Genomic DNA, 18,301 nt, shown 5'->3' on the forward strand with positions numbered 1-18,301 from the left:
TGCTTTGGCTGCTGACTGTCACCTGGGCAGGGCAGGGCAGGGCAGGGACTTCCTTAGATAATCCCCACTGATGTGATCACAAAGCATACATTTCCCCCACAGATGTGTCCCGGCAAGCATTGCCCTCTCCTTTCTGCAGATGTGACTCATCTCCTCAGTGCTGGGACGGGAGCTTCCCCTCTGTTGCCTCATTGGTTCTGTCTGCACAGGGGACACCCACATAGCCACCACCGAGATTTTGCCATGGGCATTTTGCTGTGTCTGCTTCATCACAGACCTTTTCAAGCCTTCTACCCATCCGTACATTTTATTGTCTTGATACATTTCGAAGTAAGTTGCAGACATCAGCACACTTCACCCCCTAAATACTTCAACATTCACGCCTTGATTTATTTTGTAAATTATCATTCTTAGTTTTGTTGCTCAAGCCCATACCCAGGGAAGTCACTGAGGGAGGTGTGAGGAGGGAGGACAGCCCCTTTGTCCCGGCAGCTTTGCCCAGAGCCGATGCCACAGTCCTGGAGCATCATTTGGGAGGAAGTGTTGTGACAGCCTGTCACCCGCCCCATTAATCCAACTGGGAGGTTAGCCATCCCTCCTGTTTCCTCCCCCTCCAAGACTTTGCTGTGGTCAGGAAGTCAGCTTCAAAGTTTGCAGGTGGGAGGCCTGCCATGCTGCTATACTCGGTCACACCCAGCGCCCCAGACCTGCTCTGCCCTCTGCCCTCTACCCTGGGCACTCTGGGCTTGCTGCTTTATTAGTCAGACTCCCAAGGATCTGGTGTCATTTAAAGCTGTCACCTCTATGTTCAGATGAGCAGAGGAGAGGTCAGGAGAAAAGAAAGAACTTTAGGGAGAATATACAGGAACTTCCTGGGCAACCTAGAATTGGAACCTGGTGTCCAGACCCTCTCTGCCTAGCATGTTCTCTACTTGGCCTGGTAGCTAGGACTGTGCATGAGCCTTGAATGGTCCCTTCCTATGTCCTGGAGACTCTCAGCATCTGTGGGCCTGCAACATATATTTTTGAGTGTTTACTATGTACCAGGCAGGTCCACATACAAGGAAGTGTCAGGGATGCATCAGTGAAAACAACAGATGAAACTCCCTGCTCTCATGGTGCATCTTTCTGTTCTAGTTGGAGGAGCTAGACAATAAACAATGAATATAATAATGTGATTAAATGTATTTACTTCCCCGTCTCTGGCAGATGCAGAGGCGGCTGCCTTCATCAATCATAGCTGTTTTTGTTTTCATTCTCCTCCCAAGGAGTCCTTCCTGAGACTCGAGTGTACATGGTGGCTTGTGGAGCATCCTGGCCTGCCCTTTCTTTCCATAACTCTCTGCCTCAAGCCAGCTCCCTGGTTATTAGAGGAGAGACGTGGTTATGGCGGGAGATGATGAGGCTTTATCTCGGCTGCTTGCTCAGCCGACACAGGAGAACATGCCAGCTTGGAGCTTGGTTAGGAGCTCATGTCTGGTTTGGCAGAGAAGACCTTGGGCTCCCCGGTGATGGGATTTGGGTTCTGCAGCCTCACCACTGCTACACGCTCAGTCTCTCCCTGCCTCAGTGGTTCTCAACCAGGGCTAGGTAGGGCCACTGCCCAGGGGTCACTTAGAAACATGTGGGGTGTCATTCTGGTTTGCACAATGACTAGACCTCCTCTAGCATTTAGAGAGTGGGAGCCAGAGATGCTAAAACTCCTGCAATGAATAGGACATTCCTGCCCAATGAATTTTCCTATTCAAAATGCCAATAATGTCCCCCTAGAGAAACATTGTCAGGGAAGACCTTGTCCTAACATGTAGCCCTGGGAGGCTGCGTAGACAGTTCTGAGGAAAGCTCAGAACTCGGCATGTGCCGTCTTTGAACCTTGCCCTGGGTTCCCACTGCTCTGAACCTCCTCTGTTTAGTCCTTTGATAAAATGGGTCTTGATTTTCTCATGCAATGGATTAAGGGACAGGAATGCACAGACCCTAGGATTCTACCACATAAAGCATGGAGATCATTACCATTGGCCCGGTGCCAGCGATGGTCTATCCGCTCCCTCTGTGCTCTGTGACTGGGACATGGCTGTCTAGCCTCTAGGCAAAGGCCCAGCCACAGTGACCCCACTCCCTGCTCCACACAAAGGGGCCACCAGGGTCAGCCTGCACGTCCAGGCTCCCCTCGCAGAACTGAACAGCTCCTCACCGCCTGCGGTGCAACCCTTCAGCCCAGTGACACTTTACTGGCAGGGCCCGTGTCAGCCCCCAGGGCTGGCTGCCCGGGGAAGCGCTTGGCACTGGAGCCAGAGGCTGCAGAACATATTTCCAGTGGGGCTTCCAGGCCAAGAGCTTCTGCCCCTTCCCACCACTGTTCCTGCTCGCCCTGCCGCCTGCCCAGTGCATTAGCATTTAAATATATCAGAGTCCTCTCCCCCCAGGCCTGCTCCCCACATTGAGTGCACCAGGGAGGGAGCATTTGAATCCTCCTCCTGTGACTCCCTTCCCTCATAATGGCCATACTGTATTCATCAGCTTCTGTATGTGGCATTAGCCAAAAGAGGGAGAGAGGGCGCCTAGCAACCCGGAGGGGGCTGAGAAAGAGGTGGGAAGGAAGTGATTTTCATGTAATTATTCACTTCTACAAAAGACGTTGTCAGGTACACACTGGAAACACAGCTGTTGTATTATTCTCCTAACCTACTTTTAATCTTTTGAGAATCTTTACCAATAAAAAAGGCTAAAAGAAAGAGCTTCGTTCAGCCATTTTCTGCCAGGCCATATAAGTTACGTTTTTGACTCAATCAAAGGCTCTGCTTACAAAAGTTGTGTTGTATGTGTTTTTGTGTGTCTGTGTGTGGCTGTTTGAAAATAAAATGTTACAGGAAAAGGCTGTGAGGTCTGAGCCCCAGGAGGGCCACCAAGGCCTGTCCTGGCTACTTGGATCCTGCCGCATGCACTGTTGGGTCTGGAGGTTTTCATGCATCTTCTTGCCGGGCACTGGGACAGCAAGGAGCCTGGGAGCAGCGAGATGTTGGCTCCTTCTGCCCCTCACTGCTGTACCCAGGCTCGCAAACCTAAGGGCAGGTGGATCTGCTTTAGCGATGGGCACTGCCGTGTTTGGTGCTGCTCAGAAAAATGATAAGTTCACCTGCCTGAGAGGGGGCTGGGAAAATACATAGGTGCTTGTGTTCATAGTGGAATGGAGAAACGTTAGCCACCCAAAGAAATCAGATTACGGGAATCGTACCAGGTACCCCACTGCATACCTTATAGTCATTGTGTCTTACTTTCACTGCTAAGGAATTGAGGCTCAGAGAGGTGAAATGACTCGCCCCAGGTTACACAGCAGGTAAATGGAAAAGCAGGGCTCAAGCCAGGTCTGCCTGGCCCTTTTCATGAAGCCCCAGCAAGGCTCGGAACCAGGCACCTGACAAAGGTCATCTCATTTCATTCAGTCCCCTTTGCATGGTGCTTCTGTGCCTCCCCCGAGGCCAGTCCCAGAGGTTCATGTGTCCTTTCGTCCAAGAGGACTCCTCACACAGTGGCCAGTACGTACATCTCTCCAAAGTTACGTGGACAAATGACTTCATTTCTCTGGGGGTTAGTTTCTTCATCTATGAAAAGAGAATAACAATACACCCTTTGAACCTAATCCCTGTAATGCTTAGAACAGCCCTGGTATGTCAGGTGCTGACAAAGGTGAGCTGGTGTCACCATGACTTTCAGAGTCACCCTCATCACACACCTCCTTTGGTGATGCTTTCGTGGCAGCATGGGTTCACACTGCACGTGTCAGAGACCTCCGAGTGTCAGTACAGCAAACACCACCAACACCAGGGTGCAGAGATGGAAATCCTAGGCCTTCCTGCTGGCAGCGGCTGTAATGACGAGCAGAGGCGCTGCTCTTCTGCTCTGATGGGTGGCTCTGTCTGTAGACCTGAAAGCAGGTGTCTAGGGAGCTTTTGTTCTGTAGCCCACACTGCCTTAGACACCGTAGAAAATCACTCTTCAGCCCTAATTCCCTATCAGTGCCCCAGGCAGCAGCTGCACCTTCATGGAGCGGTTGGGCCCTGGCCCCTGCTGCCTGCACCCCCATCTCTTACAGCCCCTTCGCTCATTCTTCTCCACCAGATGTGCTTTAGCTCATCTATCTCATGTATGGTCCGTCTGTCCTGCTAGAATGGCAGCTCCCCGAGGCCAGGAGCTCCTGAAACTGTGCCGGGCACAAGGTGGACGCTCAGTCCGCCTTTATTGTGTGGAAAAAGGGAAGAGGCTTTTTCTTTCTTATAGATGTTTTAAGACCAGCGTATCCTGGGGAGGAATCAGTGTTGACTGAGCACCTACTGTTTACTAGAGCTCGTGGTTGGGTTTCTGAGCAATTCTTCAGTGCTCTCCAAGAGCCCGGCCCTGGGCCGAATCTTTGTTTCTCACACATCATCTTATTCAACCTTTTGTGGGTGAGAGAGAGGGAGGTGCTATCCACATATGTACAGTGACCTCCCCCTGCCTCCCAGGTTGAGTAAGTCACTTATCTCACAGTGAGAAAAAGACATCAAGCTTCTCCCCAAACTTCGAAGAGCGTAGCCATTCCACTTAGTGGTCAAGGTTAGAAGGTTGGGAGAAGGGGAGAGTGTTTCCACCAGTACACACAGAGGTCTCTAACCTGAGCATAATTATGCCCACCTCAGGGCAGCCTCTGGGTCACAGGACATAAGAAGGTACCTTGTAAACTGTAAAGTGCTATCCATGTGGACCGGGGCAGCATATACTGAGCATCTATCATGACAAATGTAGCTTCTGAGAAGAGAAGAATTTGTCTTGTCCATCCATCCTTCCTAGTATCACTGAGGACCTATTCCCTGTGCTGGGCCCTGAGGGTCTAGTTATAAAGGTGAGTTATATCCCAATGCATTGCTTTCTGCTCCTACTGTGCACCAGGGCTTGTTGGAACTAGTTGCCCAAAAGAGGTGAAGTTGCCTCAGGGCTGGAGGGCGGGACCACCTCTCTTCTAAAGGGGCTCCACGCCCCTGTTCCCATGCAAATCTGTCCTCCAAACCTCTGAATGTGGACTGCCCATGGCTGCGCTGCCAGAACGCCCCCCATTCATTGCTGAAGAACATAGGGAGTGATCCGTTCCTCAGCTACTGACCCAGCTTCCTTAGGGTTTGTTTTGTGCAGACTATTTTCCCTTCAAATTGTGTTGAGAAATAGGAAGCCCTTTCTCCACTGAGCTGTCCCCCTTTGTAGCATCCTGGGACATGCTGGTCAATGGGGCTCAGTTGCCTGGTCTTCCTTTCACTGAGGTGGGGTTGCCTTTGTCCTATTTGACTTGACAGCCACAGAGCTGTTTAAATCCCAGCTGAGACTCTGGCCCACTCAGCATACCAGGAGGCCTCAGCGCTTCTCTTTAAAACCTGGAGCCAGATGCCCTGGGTTCAAACCTCACTCTCTCCCTTATTAGCTGTTTGACCTTTTATGGGTCCATTTTCTCTTGTATAAAAATGGAGATGCTAATACCTTACTGACATGGTTCTGTAAATTGTGAGATTGTGAACATGAAAGCCTCGAGTACACAGTAGGTTTTCAATAAATGTTATCTCATGTTTCCTAGTCCTACGGCATCATCATACTGGTAGAAGGGTTCATGAATGCTTTTTTACCCTGTTTCATTAGGCTCTCACTTCGACTGTTGTCAAATCATTCCAATGGCTACCATGATCTTGTTTGATCTCTGGGTGTTTATGGAGTTCCTAATTGAAGAAAAAAAGTAGCCTTAGATGAAATAGACTTGGGATAATGCCTATAGGAGAGATAATTCTATGTGCTCACCCACCATTTATTGTTTCTCCCTCTGGGTAAATGGGAAGACTACACATCCCAAACTTCCTTGCATTTAAGTTGGGACCATGCGACTTAGTTCTGCTCAATGGTACGTGGACAGAAGTGATATAAGTACCTCCCAGGCCTAGCTCTTAAAAATTTCAAAAGTAAACCTCCAGCTCCTGTTCCTCTGCCTCAGAGGCTGTGTTGACATGGAAGTATCATAAGGTAGGAAGGCTTGTGTCACCAAGTGGGTGGGCAGAAGAGATCCCCTTCACAATCTGCATCTGGTTTTGTGTGGGCAAGAAATAAACTTCTGTTATGCTAAGCCATTGAGATTTGAGGGTTTACTGTGTGATCCAGCATAGCCTATCAGTAATTATCTTAACAAACACCGTCGATTCCTGATGAGTTCATTCATTCTTTCCCAGACTGAGGGGGAGGCTGACAACTGGAGCCCTGTTGCATTTTCTCAACCACATGCATAAGTTTAAGAACATAAACGTGCAGGGGTGATGCCAGTCTTTTAAGGAGTCTAATGATACAGATTTCCTGTGACTACGTATCATGCTTCTTTGTGAGACTTCTTCACGGAAATCTAATCCTGAAAAGTTTTGGGTTCTGCATGCCTAATGAGCATACATCTCAGCAGAAAAGTTGGCGTCAACATGGGTTTTCCAAACGTGAAAATTAGAAAATGCCAGTGTAGAAAGTTTAGGATCTCGAGTCAAGGAGGTGTTAAGTTATAGCTAAAATTCTGATGACTTCCAAATCTGTCTCTCTAGCCCAGACCTTGACCTTTAGCCCTAGACTTTCCGGCTGTCTCCTACACATCTTACTCAGTTATCTCAAACTTGCCTTGCCCAGACTATACTTATCTATTTCCCCACTTTACACCTTCAATCTACCTTTAAAAAACTGGTTCATCTTCCAGTATTCTACCCCCATCCACCAAATTGCTCAACTCTGGGTATTCCGCCACCCCCATTCGAAACCAACCTTATTTATTCTGCTCTCTAAAGATTTCTTTAGAACCAGGGAGGCAAGATGGCAACAGGAAAAAAAGGAGGGGGAGACTTAAAAAATTTCCAGAATCTCTTTACCCAAACAGAGAAACTAAGATAGTAAAACAAAAAACCAATGGATAGCATAACTAGGTGACTCCATGAACCACAAAATGTGAAGAGGTGGGGGCTTAACACCAACAGCAATAATATCGGCATTTATCAACTCTGTGGGATGAGATGAAGACGAAGATGAAGGCAAAGGGAATTCAGAAGAATGAGATCCAGGAAACCCTGAAATCTCTAACGTGTACTCACCCCTAGGAGGAGAGGACTCTGGGAGTAGAAGCTTGGTGGAGCTATCTGAGGATGCCAGCCAAAACTAGGAGGGATATATGCAGGCTCCAAGTCATAGGTGAGTGTTGGAGGATTGTGGGAAGTTTGGGAAGAGGTCTGGGCCCTGGGACTCTAGGGACTCATCAGCTGAGGCTTCATGGCCAGAGAGAACCACACATTGATAAGAAATCACTGGAAGCAGAGTCCAATTTGAGCAGGACAGAGACAATAGAGGAAACAAAAAGAAATTTTGGATAAGAGTAGAAGAGGGGAATAGAGAACAATTTCAGGAACTACTGTCAGCACAGTCATATTTTCTAAGACTTTTTGTTAATAATAGAAGAGATAATAGCTCTGGAACTGTGAAGCTAAAAAATTATATCCTGGGATACCCTTATTCTTCTACACAAAACCCTGTTCTAAGAGTATAGAAAGGTGCATCTCACCTACACATGAGCAATAGGAAAAGACTGTGATAAAATCTCATAGAAAGCTATTATAAGAAAAAAGTAAGCAGAATAGCATTCCTACAGGTAATGAATGCATGCCACAAAGACAGAACCATAAAACATCTGAACACTGAAACTTAATATTTTAAAAACAGCTAAAAGAAATTAAATCAACAGATGCTTTGAAACAACAGCAAACGTGAAATTGTTAGACAAAAAGAAGATTTGAAAGGATGGCTTATGAAAGGAAAAAATATTTCAGGAGAAGTAACTAAATAGAAGAAATAAAAAGAGTACATGAACACCATGGGTAATAGCATAAGGCAAATAGAAGATGGGGAGGCAAAAATATAAAGTCAGAAATGCAGGAAGAGCTTTATTATTTTTTTAAATGCTGTATGGGTAACCAGAAAAAGTGGTAGGTATAGAAGACAGGCAAAGAAGATCCAACATACAAACAAGCCCCTAAAGAAGAAATCCAAAGCAGTGGAAAAGAACAAATATTAAAAACAGATTCTCCTCCCACCCCGCTGAAATATGAGAGAGTTGAATTTGCATCTTGAAGAAGTACACCACACACCTGGGAAAATCAACCCAGAATACTAGTAGTCAACCTAAGACATGCTCTAGTAAAATTATTGGACTTTAAAGAAAATGGAAAACTCCTATTGGTCATTCAGACAAAAAAGAGTAAGTGCTTTATAAGGGGAAACAAATTAGAGTGGCATCAGACTTCTACAGCAGCACTCTGTACCAGAAGACAACTAAGCAACATGTTCAAGATTCTCAGGAAAAGAAAAAGAGAACCAAGGATTTTCATATACAGTCAACTATGAAGAACATGCAGGAACCAGGAAAATATTATTTCCTATGAGCCTTTCCAGAGAAATTTACTAGAAAGCAAGATGCAGGCAACCAAACTGACGAGAGAGGTATAAACATAAAGGCTAGGAGTGAGCATTAAATTTATAGTCACCTATAGAACTCACACTAATTAATGGCTATGAGGGAGATAATACTTAATGGTTGTGTGTTCTGTTGATGCAGATATAGTGCAAGTGGTAAAAATTAGGAGAGAATGGAGTGTGTATATGAAAAATATAAGTTCATAGATTGCCTTTAAGTGTTAACTGGAAAAAAATAGTTGTGTTTGTTTTTTTCAAATTAGATGCTAGAGCAGTGGTTCTCAACCTCTGGCCCTTTAAATAAAGTTCCTCATGTTGTGACCCAACCATAAAATTATTTTCGTTTCTACTTCATAACTGTGATGTTGCTACTGTTATGAATCGTAATGTAAATATCTGATATGCAGGATGGTCTTAGGCAACCCTTGTGAAAGGGTTGTTCAACCGCCAAAAGGGTCGCGACCCACAGGTTGAGAACCGCTGTGCTAGAGGAAAGGGAAAGAAGAAAAATTGACGCTGCTGGCTAATTTCAATATTCCTCATGGTAGGAAACCAACAGACATTGCCAAAAAGGGGGAAGACTAAGGGTATTATATGAAGGTGTTGACTTAATGGTAACCATCAAAATAATGATAGGCTTTTTCCTACAGAGGTAGGGGGACAAGAAGAAAAAAATCATTGAAGAACACATTTCCCTCTCACATGAACCTCTAGACCCAACATGACCCCTCTCATTGCTTCTCCAGTCCTTGAAGGTGTGCCTCCTCCAGAAAGCCTTCTCTGATTGCCCTAGAATAGTGATGGCGAACCTTTTGAGCTCGGCGTGTCAGCATTTTGAAAAACCCTAACTTAACTCTGGTGCCATGTCACATATAGAAATTTTTTTATATTTGCAACCATAGTAAAACAAAGACTTATATTTTTTATATTTATTTTATATATTTAAATGCCATTTAACAAAGAAAAATCAACCAAAAAAATGGATTTGGTCATAGGTTTGCCATCACTGCCCTAGAACATGCTAATCTTTCCACTCATCTATCCCTCCTAGGCACTGGGTACCTTGTCCTCTGAATGTTTTATCTTATCTCACCTGAAGACAGAGATGAAGTGCTATATATAATGGTACGGTACCTTTTTAAGAGTGGGGCACAGGATTCTGCACACAGAAAGCACTTAATAAATGGTGGTTCATCAGCAATTCAGGATTGGTTGAAGGACTTGGGCTTACAGCCTCTGGGCTTTTCTAAGAGCTTAATGTTGCTATTTGTCAGAATTCTTTCAATTTGAAGTGACAGCCATCCCATTCAAATTGACTTAAGAAAAATTGGCTCTGAAGTTGAAATGTTCTAGGGTAGGTCTTATTTCCAGTATGGCAGGACCCAGTGACTCAAATCATATCACCCATATCAGTTTTTCTTTGCTCTAGAGTCTAGACTCTGCTTTCCTCCGTGTTAGCTTCGTTTTCCATCAGGCTCTTCTCTTGTGGTCAAGCATGTATCCTATTCGCGTACGGTTTCACTAAAAGTCCTGGATTGAGTTTCATTCATTGGCTTGGTTTGTGTCTGTGCTCATCCCTGACCCAATCATTGTGGCCAAGACAAATGCTTTGATTGGCCAGGCATGGGTCATGTGACTATCCCTGAAGCTATCTCTGAGAGGGGGAGAGGTGGTTTCCCAAAGGAAAATTGGGGTGCTGTTACCTGGAAAGGGGAGCTGGATGCTGTGTGGGCAGAAACAACAGACATCTGTGTTAGTCTTGACATGCTCAGTGAGCAAACTACAAGAAAAATCCCTGCAAGTGAAAAATCATGGTTTGGGGGCTCATCTTTGAGACATGTGAATGGAAAACTCTCTTTGGTGTTTTCAAACTCAGAGAGTTTATTTACCATGTTGGCGGGAGTCAGGAGGACCACTGGCCATGGGGCCCAGTTTCAGTGGAGAAACCAGCTTTCCCACATGGCTGGGGGCTTCTCTCACTGGCCTGGGAGGAAGCATTAAAAACAAGTGCACTGAGCATCCCTGTGGGCATCTCCTGTGAGCTGTTTCCTGAGGCAGCAGCTGTACTGTGTTTTGCTTTTCCGTGTGTTTTATTGGCCTTTGAGATTTGAAGAAAGCACCAGTGCCCCCTGGACCTTGGAATTCTCCCTTTTCCAGGCAAATGACATGTATTTTCTCTCTCTTAGGATTTGATACTCAACACAGGTAATTTGGGTAAAGGGAATCCACTGAGGGAGCAAATGGGGAAACAATAGTAGAACTTTAAAACATTTCAATTTCTCTTTTAAATCTTAAACACTTTCCCTGCCCTGGACCCTTCCTATTAACATTTAAGCATCCTTAAGTTTCCACCATTTAAAATAAGTCCTCTCTAAATTTTACTAACCTTTTCACTACTACCTCATCTCCCATCTCCCCTTTAAGGCAAAATTTCTTAAGAAAGTTTTTTTTACATTCCCACCTTCATTCCCTCCTCATATTTCAGCCCACTCTGACCTGCTAGCATTCCCCCATCCCTCCAATACACACACTTCATGAAAGAGCTCTCCCTAAGTTCCTCCTTTAGCTCTAAGACACTAAACCCAATGACCCTATGTTAGAGGGGGAAAGTATTCATTTCATAGGTTGAGAGGCAATGTTATGATCAATAGCTACTTGTTGAATGATTTAATGAAATGAAGCAAACCCAAGGAAGAATGTCCTGTACTATGTAATCAACTCCCTAAGAAAGAGGAAATAGAAGCATTTTGCCTGGAAAAGGGAGAGTTTTGGGGTCCAGGAGGCACAGACGTTTTCTTCAGATCTTGAAAGTGTTGCCACATGGAAGAAATAGATGTGGTCCGGGTGGCTCCCGGACTAGGAACACAGGAAGAGAGATTTGCTCTCATTTTAAGAAATGTTCTAATGGTTAAAATGCTCTAAAGAAGAAGAGAGAGCTCCCTGTCACTGGCAGTATTCAAGTAGAAACTGTTCTGTCAGAAGTGCTCAGAAGAGCGTTTTGTGTTGAGTGAAAGGTCACGCCTGAAGACTTCTGAAATTGTGGGATTGGTTAAGCATGCTTCTCTAAGGTGGGTCTCCATGAACTTGTGTCTTCCACTCCCAGCTGTGTGGTCTTGAGCAAGTTATTCAACCTCTCTATTTTAGAGTTTCCTCAGCTGTAAAAAGGGGCTAATAAAAGTACCTCTGTGTAGGGTTGCTGTGAATATTCAAGTGCAGTAACGCATACAGGACTCAGCACCGGTGCCTGGCACGTTGTGTTTAATAAACATTTGCTTGTGTTTGTATTTAGTGCAAAGCCCTGTTCTCTAGATGGCACTTGATTCTAAAGCATCCATCTCATCAGATGCATTTTGGGTTTTAGTTGTGGGTTTTCCTTGCTAACTTCTAGGAGCTCAAAAAGAGCGCAAGAGAAAGTGTTAGAGATGCCACTGTAATTCCTGTTGTGCATGTCATGCTGTCCACAGCAGTTTTTGTCAAAGGGGAACTTAAAGGGTAAGAAGGTAGTTTCTATATATACCACATAAGAAGCCCGTATTTTGAAATGTGATAAAGATTTGGTGGGCCCTCCCCTTCTCTTGCTGTCCCTTTGCCACTTCTTATGCTCATAGGGTTTCCTATTGGCATAGCTGGCCAATAGGAAACCCTAAACAGAATCCTCTAACAGTCTTCTCATGGTAGTCTTAATCACAAAGGAGAAAAATCACTCATCTTGGTTTAAGCAAGCCAGTGAGTATGCTCCAGTCTCAGGAGCGACACTCCATATCGCATGAATCCTCTCAACACGCCTGAAGGGAAGTTCACTCCTCACTTTGCCGATGAGGAGACTAAACCTCAGAAAGGTTAAGTGACTCTTCCATGGTTTCACAGTCGGTCTCTAAACATCCAAGTCCTTAATATTGAGTCAACTATTACCCATAACCTCTGAAAAATTCTGGGATTAATTAAGGAAATTTATATTTAATCAAGTGGTCCCCAAGAATAGAACTTCTAAAAAGCATGTTCCTAAGAAGGTTAGGAAGTTTGGGTATCCCTTTGTCTAGTCTCATTGGAGGGTGGGTGTGGATGGGGGATTTCAGAGAACAGAGCCGACTTCTCTCTGTGCCAACTTCTTTGTGCCTTTCTGCAGGTCTGGGTAGATGCTGGAACGCAGATCTTTTTCTCCTATGCCATCTGCCTGGGTTGTCTGACTGCTCTGGGAAGTTATAACAATTACAACAACAACTGCTACAGGTAAGCATTTCCCCGGGCCCTGTATGCTTTCCACCAAACGCTGAGAGCTCTCCACTCGGCCTAGCTAGCTCATATTTGTAGAGCCCACCTTGCGGAGCCAGACAGATGGGCTATTTTTTAACCACTCCCTGCACCAGTATCAAAGAGTAGGCCATGGAGGAGCTGGAAGAATAACAAATATGATCAGAGTGCATTCCAGGATGCAAAGGAATCCACTCTGGAATCTTACCCAGGCCTCCATCTCACCCTTTTCCCAGGGTAGGTAAGTGACTTGCCCGAGGTCACATAGCTAGTAAGTGGCAAAGGTGGGTTTTGAACCCAGGTCTTCTGACACCAAGGGCCTTGTACTTCTGCCTTTTGTCCATAAATCTGCTCCTGCCCCTTCTCATTTGACAGTAGGGAACTGCCAGGGCCCTCCCAGGCCTTCTGCAGCTGCCCACATCCAGCAGGAGGAGGGGTCACAGGGGGAGGTGAGCGAGGCTGTCTGACCGTGGCTGTCTGGCCTCCCAGGCCAGCAGTCTGAGTTCTGTTGCAAGGCTGAGACTTACAGAGGGACAGGAACTTGCCAAGGTCACCCAGCAGTGCATGGTGGAGCAGACATTTGCATCCTGGCCTCCAAGTCTAGACCCATGGTCTGTTGGCTGAGGTCTCTGCACCCCTGAATTTGGTCCATGGTCACAGTAAGGGAATATTCTGGGATGGCTGGATAGCACATCTCTTCCTTAGAGTTCAAGAGCTCCTCATTCCAGCACAAACTCATGGAATAACGGCAATGAAGCCACCTCTGATCATAGGCTAGTTGAGAAAGGAAGGATTTTTCAGCAAATGATTCTGAGACAGCGGAATATTGGAGGGGATAATCAAGATAGATACTCATACTTTGTCTCGTATATGCACCATAATAAGTTTCAGATTGATTAAAGAGTTAAATATTGTTTAAGAGGAAACCATTCTAAAACTAGGAATAAAATTCCTGTGTGTGATTTTCCCCCACACATACCAAGCAATTCTCAGACACCAGCTGGGTGTCCTTCAATTCAACTCTATTCTGACACTGTAGACAGTATCAGAGATAGCACCAGAGATAACATCAAGTTCCACAGGTTAAGGACTGAGTCCTACAAGACTGCCCCTCCCCCCTGCAGACCGCACTTGAAAGTCCAGGTTGTCATCTGTGCTTCTGACTGACTGGCTATAGATTGGAGGTTCCAATGACCCCCTATTTGGGTTCAATTAATTTGCTAGAATGGCTCATAGAATTCAGGGAAACATTGTACTCACTAGATTACTGGTTTCTTATAAAAGGATGTAGCTCAGGAACAGCCAGATGGAAGAGATGCATAGGGCAGGGGAGGTGGGGAAGGGGATGGAGCTGCCATGCCCTCTCTGAGTGCCTCTCCCCAATCTCCGCCTGTTCACCAATCTGGAAGCTCTCTAAATCCCACCCTTTTGGTGTTGTGTGTTTGAGTGTGAGGCTTCATTACATAGGCATGGTTGGTTAAACCGTTGGCAATCGGTGATAGAACTGAATGTCTAGCCCAGGGGTGGGCAAACTTTTTGACTCCAGGGCCACAATGGGTTCTTAAACTGGACCGGATGGCCGGTACAAAAGCATGGATGGAGTGTTTGTGTGAACTAATATAAATTCAAAGTAAACATCATTACATAAAAGGGTACGGTCTTTTTTTTTTTTTTTAGTTTTATTCATTTCAAACGGGCCGGATCCAGCCCGCAGGCCATAGTTTGCCCACGGCTGGACTAGCCTCTCTCCCCTCCCTAGTAGTCAGGCGGTGTCATCCTCTCGGAAAGCTGGCTTCGTGATACTTTATTAACCCATTTGTTCAGTTGGCTGTGTGCATTATGTGTCTATCAAGTGTGAGACACCAGAATTGGTACCTTGGGAGATACAGGCAGCAGTGGCATAGCCCAAGTCTATAGTTTGTAACTTGGGGAATCTGAGGAAGTGAAAGGCCCAACATGCAGAAAAGAAAAGCTGTAGTGGAATCCAGTACACAATTAGGCAGCAAGTTGTGTTGTTCCTGTGGGCCTTTGGGTAAACAGGTAATTAGGTATGGCTGGACAGAGGTCAGGCCAGGTTGTCCATAAGATCCTTTCTACCTCCATGGTGTTCTCAGGGAGGGGGTCTGAGGGATGGTGAGAGGTAAAGCACTCAGTGAGCCACAACACAAAGTGGTAGCCATGGACAGGAAGGGAAAGGCCGTGGGACAGGGAGAGCAGCACAGCAGCCTCAAGCCCAGGTTGAGTGTGACCCCCTTGGGATACTGGAGAGGGATGCTGTCTGCATACACTTATCAGCACTTCAGCGGCCAGTGTTCAGCCCTGGCCCTCTGTGCGGGGCACTGAGGAAATCACTTGGTCACTGTCAGTCACTTCCAGCTAGGCTGTCAGCTCATGAGGACGTGGACTGGCTCTTCTCTTGTGCCATCATCCCTCAAGCATAGCATTGTGCTGGCTGGCATGGAAGGGCCACAGCATTATGCAGATGAGGAAACTGAGGCCCGAGGGTATGTCACTTGTGTTCCCATTGCCAGTGATGGAATGTGGCTTTGAACCTGGTCTTTCTATTCCTCATTACCAGACATGACCAGTTCTTTCCCAGCTACAGCAGTTGGTGCAGATTCGGCCAAGGCTGCCTGGTTGTCAGGCTGTGTCTAGAGGCAGAGGCAACTTTCTTCCCCACTGAGCACGTGGGTGAATATGCTGGTCCCTCATCATCCCTTTTGCTTCCCTGTCCAATAGGCAGGGTTCTCTTCCTCCCATCAGCCGAGGAAACTCAGTCCCCTAAGTGACATTGCCAAATAGGAAGGCTTGTTTTATTTCCTTTTCCAAATTGTTTGCTAGCAGGTCTCCCCAACTCAGAGGGAGTAAATTAGTACCCTCTCTTCTGACAGCATAATAGCTTCTGGAGGTCTTCAAAGCTGGCTCAGCTGCTGCCAATTTCACAGCACTTGTTACATAAGCTTTTCACTTAAAAGGTTCCCTGTGGGGGAGGAATTAGAGGGATGGAGACAGAGCAAACCAGGTGGGAAAAGTTCTCCCTTCATGCAGCTAAGCTTCTGAGGGTGGGGGCTGCCGGGCACAGGACTGGAAGGGACCTCAGGTCATCTCAGAGCCTCCCTGTGGTGTAAGGAAACCGCTCATGAGGCCTCTGGGGCAAGATGGGGACTTTGTGATAAGGAACAGTTGTTTCTCAGCAACCATATGATGCCCAGAGACAATTATCCACAAGTCAGGGTTTGGAAGTCTAAATTCTTAGGGAGAATCTTTTTTGTGTAACTGGTAGAAAAAGCCTGGGCTTTGGTGTCTGAGATAAATGGATGCACATCTCAACTTCACCACCTGATGACTACGAAACCTCCTCCCTGAGCCTCTGGATTCTGTGATACGGTGTTCAAAAAACCCTAGCACAGGACTGGACACAGTGCAAATCCAAATGGTACAGAATTCCAGAGGATATGGAGAAAACGTTTTCCTCGCCAATACCACCTTGTTTTCCACTGTTGGATAAGTCAGGGTCAAGAAACAGGCATGAGGAGCAGATTCATTCCAATCCTAGGAGTAACTCTGCCTGACCCTGGGGTGAGCTGAATTTCCTTTTGAGAGGTGGTATACCAGGCTTGCAGATAAAGTCCCCATGTCTACCAGTCCATCCTACATCCACACTGCCAGGAGAGTTCTTTAAAGGAACCTGTAGCAGTCACTCGCTGCCACAATAATGCTGTGTAATAAACAGCCCAAAACTCAGTGGCTTACCACAACAAGCATTTGTTATTATTGCACCTAAGTTTGCTGGTCGGTGGGGGAAGCTCTCCTTAGGGCTGTGGGTTGAATGGGTTTGGCTCCAGGGTCCAGGCCAGGCTCAAGTCTGGTCTACATGGGTATATTCTGGGTTCAGGCTGCAGGAACAGCAGTTCTCCTGTGGAAGTTCTTCTCATGGCAAATCACAGAAGGGATAAAGGACAAATCAAATCACACAAGTACTAGTATATCTGTGGCCCCTGTTTGTATTATATTTGCTAATATCCATTAGCCAAAGCAAGTCACATGTCAGATATTCTCCACCTCAAGGAAGAAGGTAGGGGTCAGCTCCTTGCTGGAAAATGATTTAATCTGTCACAAGACCCAAGAGTCAATAGATTGAATCTACCCAAGCACCTTGTCTTATAGCTGGTGAGATCAGGACCAGAGAAAATATATTGCAGAGAGAATTGGAACCCTGAGCCCATCTAGTGCTCTCTCCACTGTGCCCTTGATTCTCAGAGCCATTACAAGACAACAGGGTGTAACAGTCACCGACATTTATGTACCCTTTGGTTGCGTTACAAAAAGTATAGTGTCAGGAGAAGAGGAGGTGAGAGTTTGAATCTGTTCTTAATCTAGTGCTCATTGTGACATTGGAAGAGGGGACGGTCACTGATCTGATAAATCTATGAGGGGCCTACCTGGAAGGGCTGCTTTCTAGCAGCAGCAGAGCAGGGACTGAGCAGTGAGGTCTGTGGCTGCTGCTCTGGTAGAAAGCTTAGCCAGGAGGGATGTCTTCTCCTGAGGCTGTGGGGAGCTTGCAGTATACAGCCCGTGGGTGCTCCCTGGCTGAGAAGCATCCATTTCTCAGAGGTTTCTCTGGCCTCCTTTTTTGAGCTCCTAGAAAATCAATCCTCTCCTGCTTTCCATGGTTTGGTGGAGGGAAGGGGAGTGCGAGGGGGGCAGTGGTTTGTTTCCAAGTGTTTTCTTACTAGTTGTGCATTTTCCCATTTGCCATTTCTCTGCTGCCTCCCTTCCCACTCCCTCTCCATGTTCTGGTCTGTGACCTACTTATCATCACACAGCGCAGCAGAAGCTGTGTGACCACGGGCCAGCCACCTAACCGCTCTGAGCCACAAGGGCTTCATCAGAAAATGGTGCTATCTGTGTTCACACTGCCCTGCCCACACACAAGACAGCACGGTGCTCAGACAGAATGTTCCAGCCTGTGCCACCCCCTCTGACCTGAGCTCCTCTCACTGCTTCCCCACAGGGACTGCATCATGCTCTGTTGTCTGAACAGCGGAACCAGCTTCGTGGCCGGCTTTGCCATCTTCTCGGTCCTGGGCTTCATGGCATATGAGCAGGGGGTACCTATTGCCGAGGTGGCAGAGTCAGGTAAGTGCCAAAGGTTGGTGAGGTGTTGGGTGGTGGTTACACTGAAAATATTCTTTCTCCTCAGCACATTCTCCTGGGTCAGGTCTCAGGAGGTGATCCACCATCTGTCCTCTAGTAGGACCCTGGGAATTACCTGAGAGAGAAACATTGACACCTCCTCACTCCAGAATCCACGCATCTCTCCCTCTTTCTTCTCCTCTCACTAAAATTAATAAAAACATTAAAAAATAATAATCTCTGGTGGGACATTTTTCAGGAGTAGCAGAGGGCGCCTGCCCTCTCTGGCCTTCATCTACTTAATGCCAGTCATGCCCGCATTCACTGTGACAACCCCATTCATTGTGTAGATTCTGCCTCCTCAACGCTGCTCCTCTTCATCCACTTTTCCCCAACCCCACTGTTCCCACCA

General features: G+C 46.5%; 1 protein-coding gene across 1 annotated transcript in view; it reads left to right on the forward strand.

The window, feature by feature from the left end:
* Window positions 1-18,301, forward strand: part of SLC6A11 (solute carrier family 6 (neurotransmitter transporter), member 11) — a 102,910-nt gene that overhangs the window by 71,484 nt on the left and 13,125 nt on the right. The window contains exons 7-8 of the mRNA XM_006758363.2: window positions 12,629-12,732; window positions 17,768-17,892. Of these exons, the coding sequence (XP_006758426.1) occupies window positions 12,629-12,732; window positions 17,768-17,892 (229 nt within the window). The remainder of the gene's footprint in view (window positions 1-12,628; window positions 12,733-17,767; window positions 17,893-18,301) is intronic.

This window comes from Myotis davidii, unplaced genomic scaffold, assembly GCF_000327345.1.
Source record: "Myotis davidii unplaced genomic scaffold, ASM32734v1 scaffold73, whole genome shotgun sequence".
Taxonomy (NCBI): Eukaryota; Metazoa; Chordata; class Mammalia; order Chiroptera; family Vespertilionidae; genus Myotis; species Myotis davidii.